At 36.8% G+C, this 19,375-nt stretch overlaps 1 protein-coding gene across 1 annotated transcript in view; it reads left to right on the top strand.

The window, feature by feature from the left end:
- LOC145992472 (polycystin-1-like protein 2) overlaps nt 1-19,375 on the top strand; it is an 84,823-nt gene that overhangs the window by 24,192 nt on the left and 41,256 nt on the right. The window contains exons 10-11 of the mRNA XM_083128855.1: nt 4,099-4,182; nt 6,932-7,159. Coding sequence (XP_082984981.1) covers nt 4,099-4,182; nt 6,932-7,159 — 312 coding nt within the window. The remainder of the gene's footprint in view (nt 1-4,098; nt 4,183-6,931; nt 7,160-19,375) is intronic.

Here is a 19,375-nt window from a genome sequence, read left to right as displayed (position 1 = left end):
TCCTTAGCCTTATTCCCACTCCTTGTTTTTTTTTCCAAAATTTTGCTCCCAAAAACTGTGGTGCATATTATGCACGGAATAATTCAGACGGCCAACATGAAACCGTACAGGGTCATTCCATGATTTTGGGACACTTGCATTGATTTTTCCTGTTTACGGAACCCTATCATGTTATATATCGTTGTAAAGCTTAAATCCTGCAGTTTCTGAATATGGCATCAGTAGAGGCACATATTTTTGGTAAATAAAAAGCAAAGTTTCGGTACAAAAACAGAGTCGATTTTGGGTTCAAAAGCGGTAAATAAAATAAAATTTCGGTGTTATAGCGGTGAATAATCACATCAAAAGTGCTATATAAAATGACATTTTGGTTTTAAAATTGTGAATATAATCCTAAATTTGATATAAAAACTGCAGTTAATACACAAAATAAACTTACTCCTTTTAATAGCACATTTATGTAGTTACCAGAGTATTAAGTTTATTCCTGTGTAAAGCGGTCGATTTTTGCTTCTCAAATATTTACAGCAGAATTAATAAATTTTCCGTGAATTGCATAACTCACAGGATACTTCAGACTTCAGAAAGTGTCGCGTCGGTATATAAACGGTAAATATCGTGTTTAAGAGTATATTTCGCATTTTGTAGTTCATTTCGCATTATTTCGTGACAAAACAGGGTAGAAAAGTGCGCCTCACACCTTTCAGAATCATAAAAAATGAACATTACAGCATGTTATTTCATATTTTGTGTTTTTGTCAAAAACGAAATTTGCATGCCTCTAGGCATCAGTATTCCATTCAAGGTAATGACACTAATGTGAAATGCGGTTGAAATAAGTTCACAAAACGAAGGAACATAAGGAAAAAAAAGAAAAGATTAAAATGTATTACTGGCCAAACAATATTATATATATGGAGTGTGCAAATTCCTTAATGGAAGAAATCTTGTGCTGCTAACTGCTAGATTGAAGGTCCTGCATGTGCCTCATATAAATGTTACATTAGTCACTGAAGAAGTATATATTTTGAAGTTGTTTTAGAAAAAGTAAAGAAGGAATGAGCAAAACCACGTATAAAAGTTTGAAGGCCATTTCACACTATTTTTCACTTTGTAATGTAATGTTCTGTGACACCAAGAAAAGCAGTGCAACTCTGGCAGAGTTCGAGCATGCACCTTATGTCACATGGGATGCGTATCAGCTGTATTTGTTGGGTGAGAAAATAGAAAATAACTTCCTGAGCACTGCAAATCCATAATGTATTTTTGATCTTGCTTTCTACTATTACAGATTAAATAAGGTGGTTAAAGAGTGAAAGCTTTGGGATGCTAAACACAGTGGAGGGAGAAGGGGGAGGTGGCATGGGTTGGAGACTTATTGTTTACACAAGAGGATATTCTCCTCTTGGTCCACATAGGAACAGGTGACTCATTGCATAGGTATGATGTCACTAGCTTTTGATCGGCATAGCAACAGCTTTACGACCTACAACTAAGGAAACCATTTCTTGAAACTAAATTGTACTGCGCATTATATATGAGATATAATTTTTTGTAACTTTTACCCATCAAAAACTAGTGTGCGGATTATACAAGCACGCGCACTATACAAGCGTAAATACGGTATATATTACCTTCTTGCATTTCATAGGTACATCCCTGATCCATATTAATCTTCGAACACTTTGATAGAGTTCACCACCCATTTGTCCTCTTCTGTTTACCTCATCTATTCTTCCACTTCTCTCAATTATGCTTCCTAGATATTTGAAGCTCTCCACTACCCTCAACTCTTCTGTGTCAATCTTTATTCTTAGTTCATATATATGTACAAGGCTAAAATAACAGTGTGTTGGTGTCTATGCGAGAAAGTGGATAATTTTGCATGGTTAAGAAATTAGAAGATTTTACATTTCCGTTGTTTTTCTCTTGCGGAGATATGTTGCAGTTAAGGTATGACTGATTTTGTATTCTACTGTTTTTGTTAGGTTAGACCTGTTAAGTTTTATGCTCTTAGAGGTTTGTTTGAGTGTGTATTGCTTTTTGTGTGAGTGTTGTAGTTTCACCTTGTATTAAATATGAGTAACTTTGAAGCTTAGGGTGTGGTGTCTCATTCACACAACGTTTTTCAGCGTGGAATTTGCTTTTTGCGTAAACATATTTTAAATTAGTCCGCCTCTACGTCATGGTTATAGCTCTTCAACGTTGCTGATTTATTTTGTATATGATAATTAAAAATCTAAATGACATCAATATTGGATATTTATTATATTTGACGATTCACCACATGTGAAAAGTAGCCTACGTAAAGCTCTGTGAAATGCTGGTATGCAGCTCAGAAAATCCAATCTATATTTTTTAACAACTTAAAACATGCTGCTTTACTGTACTTATGAAATAAAACATTGAGTATACTAGTGAATACAATTTAAGCGAATGAAGTGATTATGGGATGAATAGGTTTCAGAAAATAATTACTTTTCTAAGTATGTATGTTCATTCTTTAATGTTTCTTCTGAGTAACATCGGCCGGCTGATGTAACATTTTGCAGGGTTGCCAAACTAGAGACTCCGGCCTCCCTTGGAATAAAGATGGCCATGGCATAGCACGCTCGAGGGTGGGAGACTTGAACGAGAATAAGCGAGTAAAAATGGACCCATGCAGTACTTTATTTTGCACCATTTGAAAATTTAGTTTTTTTTTTTTAATGTGTACTGTAATATTGATTAATCTGTCCTGTCTTACTAAATATTATTGCTAGAAGTTTTTGTAAATATACTGAACATACAGTGGAATGCCAATTTAATTTTTTTTCTACAAATTGTCCTACTCTCAATACAGCAAAGTATAATAATTATTCTCCAGTTTTTGCATATTCCTTTGTGTTTCTAGTTTTTTAAATATTCACTTACACAAGTTTACTCTGAAACCTGAGTTCTAATTTCTCAAAAATTCAAAGACTTGTGGTATCTTCTGGAGAGAATAAACAGGCAAATCATATTTTGGAAAAATGCATATTAAAATACAAGGGTTATTTTTTAAGTAAGGTCCGTTTTGCAATAAAAATGAAGTAAGTAAATGTTGTTTTAAAAAAAGCATTTATTTTCTGAATTTACATACACTTCTCTATTTTTCTACATAATTTCCTTGCCGGTTTAAACATTTATCATAATGAACTATGAGTTTTTGGATACCCTCCTCATAGAACTCTGCCGCCTGTGATGATAGCCAGTTACTCACGGTCGTTTTCACTTCTTCATCAGTGTCTAAACGCTTGCTGCCCAGGAAGGTCTTCAGATGGCGGAAGAGGTGGTAGTCGCTAGGTGCAAGGTCTGGACTGTATGGTGGATGGTCAACATATCATCGCCGGTCAAAGTGAAAGCAAAACACACTTTAAAAGTGTAAGATCATAGCAACTGTGTTTTGGGACAGGCAGGGTGTTTTGTTAGTGGACTTTTTGCCTCAAGGAACAACAATTACCTCAGCTTCCTACTGAGACCCTAAGAGAACTTCGTCGAGCAATCCAGAACAAACAGCGTGGAATGGAATGCTGTCAGCCGGTGTCGTACTGATTCATGACAATGCAAGGGCACATGCTGCGGCTCAAACTCAAGATCTGATCAAATCTTTTGGCTGGGAGATATTCGATCATACATCATACAATCCAGACCTTGCACCTAGCGACTACCACCTCTTCCACCATCTGAGGACCTTCCTGGGTGGCAAGCGTTTAGACACTGATGAAGAAGTGAAAAGTACCGTGAGTAACTGGCTATCATCACAGACGGCAGAGTTCTATGAGGAGGGTATCCAAAAACTCATAGTTCGTTACGATAAATGTTTAAACCGGCAAGGAAATTATGTAGAAAAATAGAGAAGTGTATGTAAATTCAGAAAAAAAAATGTTTTTTTTAACAATATTTACTTACTTCAACTTTATTGCAAAATGGAACTTATTTAAAAAATAAGCCTCGTATATAAAATGTGAGGATTCTGCTTCTGTATTGACAACCAGTGATATGAAATATGTGTATTTGTTACATAGTCAAACACACACACAATAATCTTACAGAAATTTTATTTCATCTATATTTCAGATAGAGTATTCCTTTGATGTTTACAGTGTAAGATGCTTGACTTGGAATGACACATTTGGACAGTGGGGTAATGAAAACTGCAAGGTAATTATGTGTCTGGATTTTAAATTCTCTTCTCTCACCTTCCCCCTCCTCATCTTACCCAGAGCTTTACTTGTTGTTTACAATTGTTGTCTTCTTGTAATTCAAGGGACCTGGGTTCGTTCCCTGGTGGAGGCACAATTGCACAGTGGTTCAGATCCTACTTGTAACTGTAGGTCCATTCCTCATAGCCTATCAAAAGGAACTGTGCCAATCCTGATGGCATTGGAAGATACCAATGATAGATTTTGACCTTTTTTTTTCTTTATGGAGTGTGTACATCTTGCGGAATCCAAATATCCTGGAAATTTTATAAACTTTACAATTTACATTCTTTGTACACTTTTTTTTTTCTTTTTGGTGAAATTAATGAGTTTGTGATTATATAATAACTATTTTAATTAGAGGTGGGCTGATATGATATTTTGACCAATACCGATAAAGTACCAATAAAAAATTTACCGATAACCGATATTCTACTGATCTGATATAAAATTCCAAATTTCCAACCTGGATGGTTCATTGACCTTTATAAATGTGTTTCTAGGTGACTGCAGTGCAAAAGAAGTTGCATATTCAGACATTTACTTTTTAAAAAAAACGTAGGGCATGGAGATTATCCATACACATTACAACAAAATGGCAGAATTTTGCACTCAATTGTAAGGTATTTATATAGATATATTGGATCGGTAAAATAATCGGTAATTTTACTGATAAACCGATACACCAATAAGCCTATATACTGATAGAGTACAGATTAATATGTCCCATCCCTAATTTCAATAGTCTCTTTATCTCGTGTGTGAACTTATGAATAGTTTAAAGTAAAATAAAATTCTTGAGGATTGGTATGATGTATTGGGTTGATGCATAAGTTTGTTGCATTTTTTTCACTGTGGCAAAATTATTTTTATCTGATACTAATTTGAGATGAACAAAAGACAAATTAATCAGTAATATATTTTCTTTTATTGTCTATGACTGTCTACCAATGCTGGGGCAATTTTTCAATTCAATGCCTGAAGAAATCAGCTGATTCAGGGTTAAAAGCATCGTCAAGCCAAGTTTGAAGAGCATTTTCATCACCAAAGGAGATTGATGGATTGAGAGCTGAAAAGGTAGCAATCTGATGGGCACAAGGATGGGGGGATTAAAGAGGATGTGCAATAACTACCCAACCAAGCTCCTGGACAGCAGCTTTTGTCATGTTAGCAGAGTGTGGGTGTGCATTATCATGTCGCAGCACTTGATGCTGTCTTCCTGGCTGATTTGGTTGTTTTCATTTAAAGCATGCGGTATCCTGAACCTTACCCATGGTATGCAAATGCCGCACAATGGTTCAATGGTCACAGTTCATCATATTTGCTAATTCTCGAGTTGACTGATGTGGATCCTCGTGGATTAAAGCGTTTAAACTGTCTTCATTAAAGCTAGATGGTCTTCCTGAACATGGAGAAATGCTTAGTCAAAAATGCAAAACCATTTTCTTGCCTGTTGACATTCTCCCTGTACAAGGGGCAAATGTTTCTAGACACCTCCGCTGGCTTTGACCCTACGTTAAACTCGGACAGAAGAATATGTTGGAAATGTCCCCCCCCCCCCCCACTGGACACTTATTGTTCTTTAGCCCATAGAACTTATTGTTCTTCAAATCTGTAAAATTCAATATGTATTCACAAGCACAACAATGCCACTCCAATTGATGAACATTAAACGATAAACAAACTCCTAACACCGCAGTGTTGCCATACCAAACACAAATGCTACGAACTTATGCATCAACCCAATAATTCCAATGGGACATTTGCTAACTTTTATTAGGGATGGACTGATATGAGTTTTTTGCTGATATTGAGAAATTATCATTTTTAAATTTGCTGATACTGATATCCAATATTCTACTGATCCTACATAAAATTCCAAATGTCCCTTGAAGAAAATTAATGGTTAATTAACATTATTAATTAATGCATATAACTAGGTGACTGCAATGAATTTTCCCTTTGAAAAAAACAACAACTTGCAATACCATGAGTTATATGTGTTTTTGTAACAACATTTTAGGGCTTTGCCAGTGGTGTAGTGGTAATGTTGTCACCTTGTAATCGAGGGATTCTGGGTTGGATGTTCATTGCAGGCACATGGTTGTTTACTACTTTAAAGTGTAAGTCCAGTCCCAATTAGCCTATCTGTGAATAAAAGTTGATTTAAAACAAACAAACAACAAAATTGCATAGTTTTGCACTAAATTACAGGTTAATTATAAATATAGCAGATTGGTAAAATCATCAGTAATTTTACCAATAAATGTATACACTGATCTGCCTATATAGCCATTACAGATAAACTGATACATTGATGTGCCTGTAACGGTGAGTACTGATGAGTACCATCTAATCGTCTCATTCCTAACATTTATGAATATTCCAAACAATTTATAGTGGAACCCAGATTGTACATTTTTGCACATTATACATTATCTTGATAGTCCCAACATACCCAAGTATCACAAAATTTTCCTCGGATTTTACATTCCCACCATTATAAGTTCGGCCCACCGAGAAACGTGAAACTGTATATTGATAAAATGGTCAAAAATCAGTATTGATGGTAATTTGTGAGATTATATGCATTTGTATTGGTTGAAAATATTATTTGCCCAATGTTCCTCTCTAACAAGTAGCATTTTACATATACTACAGTAGTATTTATATTGCATCATTGATATTTTTTTCTCCCACTTTTTCAGGTATCCGCTACAACTCCTACAGAACTTCATTGCCACTGCAAGCATTTATCCCTCTTCTCTTGTTCAGTGTGTGTGGCTCGAAATAAAGTTGATCCTATGCAAGATATATATCTTTTCCTTCAAGTGCACCACAACCCTTTGATTGTATGCATGGTGTCAGTACTTCTGTTGTTGTATTTTTGTGTCTTTTGGTGGGCTTGGCAAGCTGATAAAGAGGACAAGAAAAGGGTAAGAAATGTATACTATATTCATTTTGTTAAATTAATGAAGAAATATGACAAGAGATGTTTAAAGGTTTGAATACTAAAGAAAAGGCCATCAGTGTATTCTAGAGTATGTACGAGGTGTGGCTAGAAAAAAACCGTATTGATGTTGCTGTCGACAAACGGCAAGCACGTCTAGGATAAGCGGTACATGGGAGTATAACGTGATATCTTGCCTACCAGCTGTGTGATTGCCCAGGGTGCACAGCGCTCAGTTCTTCTGTAGTTTGTGGACGAAGTGAACCGTACATCTGTGCTCCGTCAGAAAAGAAATTAAGAGTGAAAGTGGAACAGCGTATCAATCTGAAGTTTCTTATCAAACTCGGAAAATCCGCCACAGAAACTTATGGTTTGTCGAAGGAAGTGTACGGAGATGTGTGTTTATCATGCACTCAAGTATTTGAGTGGTTTCAAAGGTTTAGAGGGGGATGAGAAGTGATTGCGAACGACAAGCATCCTGGACGGTCTTGCACGTCAAAAACTGAATCTAACATTGCAAATGTCGGTGAATTGATTCGAATTGTGTACCCGAAGGTCAAACTGTCAACCAACAATATTTCATTTCGATACTGAAGATACTTCGTGGGCGAGTAAGACGACAAAGACCTGATTTGTGGAAAAGCAAGTCATGGATTCTTCATCAGGACAATGTTTCTGCCCACACGGCATTGTCAGTCAAGGCTTTATTGGCCAAGTATGGGATCGCAGTGTTAGAACATCCACCCTATTTGCTGGTTCTCGCTCCGTGCGACTTTTTTTTATTCCCAAAGGTCAAATCAGAACTGAAAGGAACCAGATTTAAGACCGTAGAATGTGTGAAAACAAAAGCAACGGAGGTCATGAACATGGTTTCGGAAAATGATTTCCAGTACTGTCTCCAGCAATGGAAGATTCGTATGGAGCGGTGTATTGATAGTGCAGGGGAGTACTTTGAAGGGGATAATGTTCATATTGTACAAAATAACCAATAAAAGATTTTGTAGCAACAGTCCGGTTTTTTTCTAGCCACACCTCGTATTTCTCATGTGGCAGTTGCAAGCAGCTGTTTATATGTTGATTTTTAAGCTAGCTTACTGGCTATTAAAAGCAACAAATATGTTTAAGACTCCTGGACAATGAAAACATTCCCTCTTTAACTGAGCACTTTCACTATTAGTGGGGAGGCAAATGGTAATATATTTGCCTTCCGTGGGATTTTTGTGGTACAATAATGGGAGTTAGTTTTTCTGAAAGGTATTGACACGAGGAAAACGAATATGGATGTTGCCAGTCCCAAAAATTGTGCAGGGGGGTGGGAGGGGGGATTCAAAATGGCCGACAACTTGTTTCACCGAAACAGCAATATCTTCATCATTTATACGACTACAACAGATTTTCAAAGCTTTAAATACTTCTTGATGCAGTTTATACAATTACTAAAATATTGCGAATAATATAAATGAACCTGTTAGCCTCTTACGGATTGCTTAATATAGCTCTTCTGGTTTCCGTTGAAGGGTTACTTTCTGTTACAGAGTATAAAAAATATTTTGGAATGAAACAAAATATTCATTGTGTAACTTTCATTATTTCATTTTATTTAATTACGCCATCATCATAAATTTTAGATACAAGGACAGAAAAACTCCATGGCATCATCATATTGATGTATTTGTTTGTTACCGAAAACGCAATGATATGAATCGAATATTATAATAATCTGTTTCAGAAGATCATTACTACAAAGCGTTTGAAAACAGGAGGTCATCCAAATAAAAATAATGTAAAATAATAATTACACTTATTAATCAGTTTCACTGTCTTCATATGAACTATTATCCCCATTCCGGTTAAAACCGTTATTTACATCATTGTCAGGTCCACACATTCACACATGTCAGTGCATGGAAAGGCATGACGTCTGCATTTACATACAAGTGTTGAACATCTACTCTTTTTGCATGAACATTTCACTAGCTCCAGAATGGCCTGTGGGGCGGGTTGCATCGTGGTCATCTGGGGTAGGTCTTTCCCACCCATAACCAGCATCTGGCTGTGGAATCTTCAGATTTGCAACATCATTTCGCCATACCATGGCTTGATAATGTGCTCTCAATATAGCATAGCGAAGAGCTGACTGTGTTGGTGGCATTTTCTCTGATTCGGCAATTTTCTTTTCAAACAAGGTAAACTGGACAGCTCCAACATCCGATTTTGCAGAGTTTGGCATGTAAAGTTTACAAACAAAACGTTCTAACGCATCAAAAATACCATTAGATGGTGTTGCATCGAATCCCAAGTTTGTAAAAGCTTACAAAATACGACTGACACTATTAATGTCTTCTTCACCAGCAATATCTTCTGTTGCAGCATGTAATATCTTTGCTATGAGCCATGACTTTATTTCCTTAACACGTAGATTGTCTTTCATTGATGAAAAATTAGTATATGTTGGAGATTTTGGGGTTGGTTTTGTTGAAATACTGCATTATTTCAATTATGTCACGCTGTCTGGAATTTCTGTTAGGGCTCTATTGTTTGATGATTTGACCAAGTGTATAGCTGGTGAATTATCATCTGATTCATTCTGTTGATAAATGGCAAGTGCAGTTGCATGTATGGTATTCTTCATATCTAGTATATCCTCCATGAAATCCACGTTGTCCACTGCGAAGAAAATATATCTGTCCTTGATGATATCTGCCGGCACATACACTCCCTGGTTATTTCTGATATCATCTATTATCGTCTCAGCTATTTGTGTTTCACATCGTCGAAGTCGATCGTATCCAATTGACAGACCATAGCCATGTAAAAGCTCAATGACCTTCTTGTTCCTTACAGATTGGTGAACTGATATCCTACAGCTACTTGCTGGGGCATTACACGTGTAGACTGAATATTTGTAGTTGTTGTACATTTCACTTGTCTCTCATTATATGTCATGGATATTGCAGTTTTTGATATGCTCATGACAGCCTTGTTAACACTTGATTGCTTATGTTCTAAAGACATATGTCCAACAGTACGACAAATAAGCCATCTGAAAAAAGAATACACTTCTCGTGGCACATGTTCTTCTGTTGCTTCTAATGATCCTGTGAATTCCCACTTCTTAGTGTTCATTATAGACTTACGAAGATAACTAGCAGCATCATACAAACTCCTCATAGTCAAGTCCAAAGCTTCATCATCATTCTGTGATGTCATAGCAATATCTCGTGCATGCTTCATACTAACATTTCGGGTTGATTTCTTTGTGATGGACGGTGAAATTCAATATCTGTAACATTTTTCTGCAGCAATTTCTTAATTTTTTTTCCTTGTTATAGATGGATAAGCGACATTATTCATAACACGAATGTTTTCATAAGTGGTTTGCACATCAACCTTACTCAAGGAACCAGTCTTTAAACACCTTGAATCATATAGATGAATTCAATCTCTGATGCAGCTTCAGGGGCTGTAGAGATATTGGGTGCACTGATATCAGGACATCGTAGTACATGTGTCACATTATTTGCCCAGCACGGCAAATTGTATCTAATGTCGATAGCGTTACCATCTTCAGGGTTGATTGCTGTATTGAGCTTTATCTGGAGGGCTTCATTTCCACTTTTGGCAATAGCATCACTCAGGCTTGTTTGAGCATGATCAACCGACAGTTACCTGAGGGAATTTGAACGTGTCTGACCACCATTACAGAAGAAGAATTCATCTTTGTTGAATGGAATGCAATGCGAACGTGTTAGTCTTGGTGTGCTGCTTTCCGTCACAGTTGGTGTTTGCTGGTTTTAGCTTTCGTAGCGCTTTTTCATACGCTCCAATTTTCCCTTGTGAGTGACATCTTGATAACAACTTCGGTGCCATGATGCCCTGTTGTCTGCCAGCATGGCAGCAGTCATTCCACATAGACGAATATTAGATGATACATACTTCACGTTTTCGTATTCAGCATTCTCTTGCACACTTTGTAAAACCTTTTCATGTGTGGTGGGGTTTGTGATTAGTCCTTCGGTTAATTTCTGTTGACATATTATACACAGTGCATAGTTGATTTCCATTTTTAGCCTCGTTTCTGGTTCACTGAGATCCATCTGAAAAAGAAAGTTTTTTTTTTTGTATTTAATTATGCATAACATGAGCTTGTTAAAGCTTTTTTAAAATAAATATGTAGCGTTACCGCTAGTTTTTACACAATTCACATTTTTCCTAATAATCGTAGAAACTGCATCAAGTAGTATTTAAAGCTTTGAAAATTTGTTGTAGTCGCATAAATGATGAAGATATTGCTGTGTCGGTGAAACGAGTTGTCGGCCATTTTGAATCCTCCCTCCCACCCCCCTGCACACTTTTTGGGACTGGCAACATCCATATTCGTTTTCCCTGTGCCAATACCTTTCAGAAAAACTCCCATTATTGTACCACAAAAATCCCACGGGAAACTACATGCTCCCCCACTATATTCAAAACCATGTTTTTTATATTTCTGGTCCGATGCTATTTATTTTCAGTTCCTTTCTGTTTACATGCTTTGTGCAGTTCTATTAAGTAACATCTTCCTAGAGTAAATAAGAAAGTAATACTTCTTTAAGTGTCCACATAAAATTCTGACAACACCAGGGCACACAGATGTTCCTGTTGTTTGTCTCTTTGTGGTCCATAAGGAAACTGCACTTCTTGTCCTTAAGGTGAAGTGACAATTTTTCACCAGGTGTACATTTATTTCACTATCGTCGGAATGGGCACTGCTACTTACAAAAACTCTGACTATATAAGAGAGTGTGAATTTCTCCCCGTGTTGCAAGTGAAAGTGTTTTTTTTTTCAGTTGATTATCAAGCAAGACATGATGTTTCAAAAATATGATAAACAAGAATTTACAGAATCCTATGCATTCCTTTGGAGCAAAAAAAAGAAAAACACAACTACTTCAAGTTACAGATAATGAAAAGGTAGTTTCGACTTTCCTATGACAACTGAAATCTTCTACGTGTCCTCTTTCATTCGTGTATTTTTCAATGCCATTGAAAGTTCAGAATTCCTGACAGAACAAGTAAAATAATATTTCACAAGTGCACTGCTAAGTTTTCTTTCTCACCTACAACCATCCAGTGCACAGACCTCTTTTTCCAGCTCATCACAGGGAAAGGTCAGCGAGGGAGGTGCTGCTCTGAACCTTAGTGTGGTTGCACATTGAAACTGTTCTTCATGTCCTTAAGGAAGCATTGAGATTTTTCTTAGGTTTTGTTGATGGTTGGAAGTAACAGGATTTTGAAATGTGAAATGGTTTTCAGACCTAAGTGCTACAATGTCTCTTGAAAACCAACCTTCGGAAATAAATGGAACCGAAACCAGATGAAACGTTGCACTTGTTGTTTGTGCGTCACTCAGACTGGGCTGCTTTCTGAATGGTGTGCATCGTGTTGCTTCAGTCTGTTAACGTATGCATGGTGAATGCTTTCTTATTGACTGATGTGACCACTGTAACTTGTCATTTCAGTGTGAAACACCTGAGTCAATTGTCGCTTTGATGTGAAGTCTCCCTTACAGTGTAAATATTACATTCAGTCTGTAAACAACAGAAAAAGACTGCAGTTTGCTCCAAAATATTAATATTTTTTGGTTAAATTAGTGCAATATTGAACTAAAATTACAATTTTTGAAAGAAGATAAATATTATAACACAATTTGCCATGTACTTTAATCATTGTAAGCTACACATTGTACATTGCAACATACCTTGAAGCCATATGAGGGCACAGTGGATGTATGTCTCCACACATTCTTGGCAATTTGTGAAGGTGATCAGTACCAGGTACATGTTCATTAGAGGCTGAGTGACACCCCCAGCGCTGGTCCATGTAGGGACATTGCATGGTAAACTCCCACCTGAAACAACATACTGTGGGAGTTGAACCCAGATCTCCTTTGTGGCTGTCGGATGACCTACTGATTGGACCACCGCAGCGCTCTGTACATTGTACAGGCATGTTGCATATCTTACAAGTTTGCTGATTTATAAATTTGTGGAAAATCACCAGTCATTAATTTCAGTTTCTCTCTTTTGTCATGAGCTGGCCCCCGTGGCGGAGTGGTTAGCACATTGTGCTACGATGCTAGGGGTCTCGGGTTCGAATCCTGGCTCAGACATGGATGTTTGTGAGTGTCCATTCATCAATTTAATCTCATCACTCATCCCCATCTTCGCAAATTAGCCAGAGTGGCACAAAAACTGAAGTAAAATAAAGCAAATCAATCTTTGTGTCATGGGTTTTTCCAATGTACCTCGCAGTGGAAGGATTAAATATTATATGCTGCATTTTAAATAATAAGTATGCAAACTCCAGAACTGAATTAGATTGTTCAGCCACAACTTAAACGTACATTATAATTAGTATGACTTGTTACCCCTGCAGAATCATCATCATTTATGTGTGTGTGTGAATTTCGTACTCTAAAAAAGATCCTGTGTATAATCGATAGAGGCACATATTTTTGATAAATAAAAAAGCAAAATTTTGGTACAAAAAGAGTCAATTTCAGGTTCAAAAGCAGTAAATAAAATAAAATTTCTGTGAAAAATTGGATCAAAAGTGGTATATAAATGACATTTTGATTTTAAAATTTGTGAATATAATTCTGTGTAAAGACTGAGGAGTTGTAAAGACTGTACAGTAGAGTACGTAACATGACAGCTGCTACAAGAAAATCTGGTGCAGTTCGTGTTCCATAATTTAAATTATTTTTACACAGTTAGTATAAAATAAATCAATATGTAGGCGTACGTCTTGGATAAATCAGCCAAAAGTGCAATATGTTGTATTGGTATTACTACTGAAAATAAATATGTGAAATGTGCGAATCATTGTTGATTTTTAAACCTTTCCGGGTTCGGTACACGAGATATCTTCTTCAAAGTTTTGTAAACATTTTATTTTCCTGTAAATTGATATCGAAAGCTTTAGATCGCATAATCCTATTATATGGTTCTACGGGCTTTAAGATGTATTTCGAAACATTACTTTTGCCTATGTGAAATTTAGGTTTTTCTTTTGCCCAGTTTCATAATCCAGTCAAATTAACTAATCGTGTAACCCCCAGCAACATACTATATGTTCTTTTTTTGTTTTTTGTAATTATTTGAGAGAGCCATTGAAACTATCCACCTATTCTACTCACTGTAGAAATTTCTTGCAATTTTTTAATTTTTTGACAGGTATTAAATCGAACTTCGTAATCTTACAACCAACACACACACATAAATATCACCTAGAAGGTACCATTTGTGAGATCAAATATATTTGCTGATAAATTTTGAGACATGTCACAAACATCTCTATCAGCCAGCAGTAGCTATAAAGAAAGGTGTTTGGGTTAATTCCTTGGTGGAAAACACATGGAACATTTGGTACCACTGACTCTTCTCCTTTGCCCCTAATGGATGATTATTAAACTATAAGTTTTGAGTGGGTTAGGGTCATTGGTGGTCATAGATCTGGTAGGGGTGGGTTTGTCCGTGGACTGGTTGTTTCCCAAGGTGCGATGTGTGGGAGTGCAGTTTTGGTTTTCAGGGGGGTGTTTGTGGTGGTGTGGGAGGGGTCGGGAAATAGTGGGCATGTTGGTGTGGGACTGAAGTTGGGCAGCAGTGGGAGGGGGAGGATGCAGCCAGTCTGAAAAGCTTGACGGCGGAGATTGGAGAGTTTTTGGAGGTGTTTAGTGTTAAGGTCACTGGCAATGGAATGGAATTTGTGTGTGTGTGTGTGGGTGTGTGTGTTTATATTGTGTAGTAGTTGTGGTGTGTGTGTGTTTATATTGTGTTATAGTTGTGATGTGTTTGTGTGTGTCTTGTGTAGTAGTTATGCTGTCGAATGTGTTTGTGTTCGTCTTGTGTAGTAATTGTGCTGTCTAATATGTTTGTGTTTGTCTTGTGTAGTAGTTCCTCCATTCATATTGGGGGTTAGGCGTAGAGCTGACAACTCTGCACTGTAAAAAGACATGTCAAGAAACAGAAATATAAGGCCATGGATGTTCCCAAGGTAAAATATTCCGGAGGTAAAATAGTCCCCCGTTCGGATCTCCGGGTGGGGACTACTTTGGGAGGTCCCTGGACTAAGGATAAGATCTACGTTAGGAATAAGGATATTAAATTAGGCACCTGGAATGTTCTGAGCCTTTACCGGCCTGGGGCATTTCAGTGTACAGTTAATGAGATAGTTAAGTATAAATTAGATGTAGTAGCTGTTCAGGAAGTTAGGTGGCCAGGAGAAGGGAATTGTAAAACTAAAAATTATACTTTTTTCTATGGTGGTACTGAAAATCATAATTTTGGAACAGGCTTTTTCATAAATAATAGAATTATCTCGGCTCTTGAAACAGTAGAATTTATTAATGATAGGATATCATATGCAGTTTTACAGGGTAGGTGGTGTAAAATTATTTTAATAAACATACATGCACCAACGGAAGATAAAGATGATAATACTAAAGATGATTTTTATACAGAGTTAGAACAGGTCTTTGATAAATTTTCTCAGTATGATATGAAAATTCTGCTAGGTGACTGTAATGCACAGATTGGCAAAGAAGAGACATTTAAACCCACAATTGGTAAAGAAAGTCTTCATGAATTAAGTAATGATAATGGTATAAGATTGATTATTTTGCAACCTCAAAGAATTTAATTGTGAAAAGTACCACTTTTAAACATAAAGATATCCATAAATATACCTGGTCTTCTCCAGATGGTAAAACTCATAATCAGATAGATCATATTCTCATTGATAAGAGAAGGCATACTAGTATAATTGACGTTCGTACACATAGAGGTGCTGATTGTGCAAGTGACCATTATTTAGTAATTGCTAAATTAAGAGAAAGACTCTCAGTGATAAATCATAAGCAACAAAATCTAAAAGTTCTAAAATTTGATACAGGAAAGTTTACTGATGAAAGAATTAAGAAAGATTACCAAATTAAACTGTCAAATAGATTTGATGTTTTGCAGGATTTAAATGATGATGAAAATATAAATGAAACAGACGTAAATAAGAATTGGGAGCACATACGTAATGCAATAGAATCAGCAGCTAAAGAAAGTATAGGATACAATAAACCAAGAAAAAGTAAGCCATGGTTTGATAATGAATGTCATAATCTAATAGAAATAAGAAATCAGGCTAGACTTAGGTGGTTAAATAACTCGGATGATACAAATCTAAGCAATTATAATAGAATAAAGCGAGAAGTTAACCGCACGTTTAGAAGTAAAAAAAGAGATTACTTGAAAAGCAAAATTAACGAAATTGAAACAAACAGCAAAAATAAAAATATCAGAGATTTATATAAAGGTGTAAATGAATTTAGAAAGGGGTGGCAACCTAAAGTAAACTTGATAAAATTTATTTTATTTATTTATTTATTTCGTCTTCTTTTACATGGCGAAGTTAAGGCTGTGGAGCCTTTTCTTCCACTTGACCATGTTTACAAAAAAAAAATGAATATGAAAATAATTAACATATTGAGAAAAAAAAAAAAAAAAAAAAGGAAGAAAAAAATATAAAAAATTACAGAGAAATAAAAAAAATACAAGGATTAATTACATATAAGAAAGGTAATCTAACCTATAGATACGGACACACACACTCACACTCACACATACATATTTTTGCCCTTACACACGTACAAGCAAATACTTAACACAACACTTACTTAAGCACAGTCCAATACTTCACATACTTAAAACACAGTCCAAAACGGTATACTTTGACGATAATTCATCTTAACTATTACTCTAATTCATTTTAGTGCCTTACGTCCTTCTATCATTCTCTGCACCCGCCATATTATTAGGGAAATCAAACATTTAATTTTCATTGTATAATATGTGTAACTTTAACAATTTTTTGAACGTCACAATTGAGGAAGAGACATGAATTTCAGGTGGCAACTTGTTCCAAAGGCCTGCTGAGGTAACAGTAAAAGAATTTGCATAAAAGTTGGATTTGTGGAGTGGAATGGACAGCAGAGACCTTTCGCGCGATCTGGTGTTGTGGCTGTGAAAGTCGGAAAGATGTTGAAATCGGTTATAGAGATATTGCGGGTCTTTTATTTGGAGGATTTTGTACAGTAAAATTAACTTATGGAAATTACGTTTATCGCTTAATTTAAGCCACTCGACCTTCGCAAGGTACGATGTCAAATGGTCTGAATATTTTAGATCGAAAACGAAACGAATGCAGGCATTTTGAATTCGCTGCAGTCGTTTAGCTTGCTCGTGATTGACATCCAAGAAAGCTATGTCGCAATAGTCAACAATGGGAAATACAAGAGACTGGACCAGTTTAATTTTTATGCGTTCAGGGAGGAAGTTTTTGAGCCGATAGAGTGAATGCAATGCACCGAAAGCTCTTCTAGATACAGAGTTTACTTGCTCTGCCCAGGTGAGATGTTGGTTGAGTATCACACCCAGATTCTTAACAGTAGTGGAGAAGGGCAGATGAATATCATTTACGTTGAGTCTAGGGAGGCTAGATTTATCTATTTTGCTCAAAATTCTAGGGGAACCTACAAGAATACACTGGGTTTTAGTCGGGTTTAGATGTAAGCCATGGTGTGCAGACCAAGTACTTATTTGTTTAAGGTCATTGTTCACAATTTCTATTGCATGCAGTATTTCTTGCGGGGGGAAAGAGAAATATAACTGAAAATCGTCGGCATAGATATGGTATTTACAGCCGTTAAGCACCGTCGGGAGGTCGTTTATATACAGAGCAAATAAGAGGGGGCCGAGTACGGTGCCTTGATGGACACCACATGGAATGTTTTTCCACGACGATTTTCCATATAGGTCAACGACACATTGTCGACGTTCTTGTAGATAGGAGCAGAACCAATTAACCGCGGAGTCGGAAAAATTGAAAATCGATGATAATTTAGCGAGTAGAATTTCATGATCAATTGTCTGAAAAGCTTTTGTAAAGTCTAGAAGTACCAGAATCGTAAGTTGTTTATTGTCCATGGCTAGCCTCATGTCATCGGTTACGTTGACAAGAGCCGTGCAAGTGCTGTGGTTACTTCGAAAGCCAGACTGAAGAGGATCTATTAAATTATTTCGCGTTAGAAAGTCCCGGGTTTGATCGCTAACGAGATGCTCTAGGGCTTTAGACAAGGCTGGGAGGATGCTGATTGGTCGGTAATCGTTGACGTTTATTATGTTGTTTGTTTTAGGTATAGGGCGTACCAGGGCGAGTTTCCAAGACGAGGGAAATGCGCCGGTAATTAAAGAAAAATTAAAAATATGAGTGATAGGAGCAAGTACGTGGTAGATAATTTTTTTAATCATGAGGATAGAAATTTCATCTACTCCTACGGCCGATGACTTTATCTTCTGTAACGATTTTCTGACCTGTTCCGGCGAAAAATAAGAAAAACAAAATTTTAGAGCAGTTGTGGAGCGTGTTTCAATGTTACGAATCGTTTCGTGTTTCACATTATCATCGACGATCGGAAGATCACAAAAGTGATCGTTCAATACTTCCGGTGGAAATTTATTCACGGATTCGTGGTTTCTCCGTTTCCCAACTCCCAGTATTTTCAATTTTTTCCAGAGGACGTCAGGTTTGCTTTCGTATGTTAGTAGTTCAGACGCGAATCGACGCTTTGATTTTCGTACTTCCTGGGTGCAACGGTTCCTCAGAATTCTGTAATTTTCAAAGATGGATGTGTTATAATCACCGACCTTGATCGCCTTCCTATATTTGGTGTACGCTTTGTCACGCATCGCCATAAGCCGGTGCAACTCGTCCGTCAGCCAGGGAGCAGGGGGACGCGAAACACGCTTCTTCCTGACTGGAGCATGTTTATTGTACAATTGGAGGATAAAGGTATTTAACAATAAGACTTGCTCATCCACTGTAGGTAACGTACTGATTAAATGCCATGGTACAAGGGCAGCGTCTTCATTTAGGCGGGCTTCGTTAATGTTTTTGAAGTCTCTATATGAAACTTGTTTTGCTTTGTATTTAGGAATGCGAAGATAATAGGACACGTAAATTAAATCGTGGTAGGAAATTCCAGGCACTGGTATTTGGCCATGGCGCATTACACGATTTTCGTCAGAAACCAAGATGACGTCAAGCCACGAGTCGGAAGTGGCCGTGTGGTGGGTTGGATTTAAATGGCAAATGGAAAGATTTAAAGCAG

The sequence above is a fragment of the Lepisma saccharinum genome, chromosome 9 (genome assembly GCF_977018435.1).
Source record: "Lepisma saccharinum chromosome 9, izLepSacc3.1, whole genome shotgun sequence".
Lineage (NCBI taxonomy): Eukaryota > Metazoa > Arthropoda > Insecta > Zygentoma > Lepismatidae > Lepisma > Lepisma saccharinum.
The sequence above is the reverse complement of the archived record's forward strand: the minus strand, read 5'-3'. Positions and strand labels throughout refer to the sequence as shown.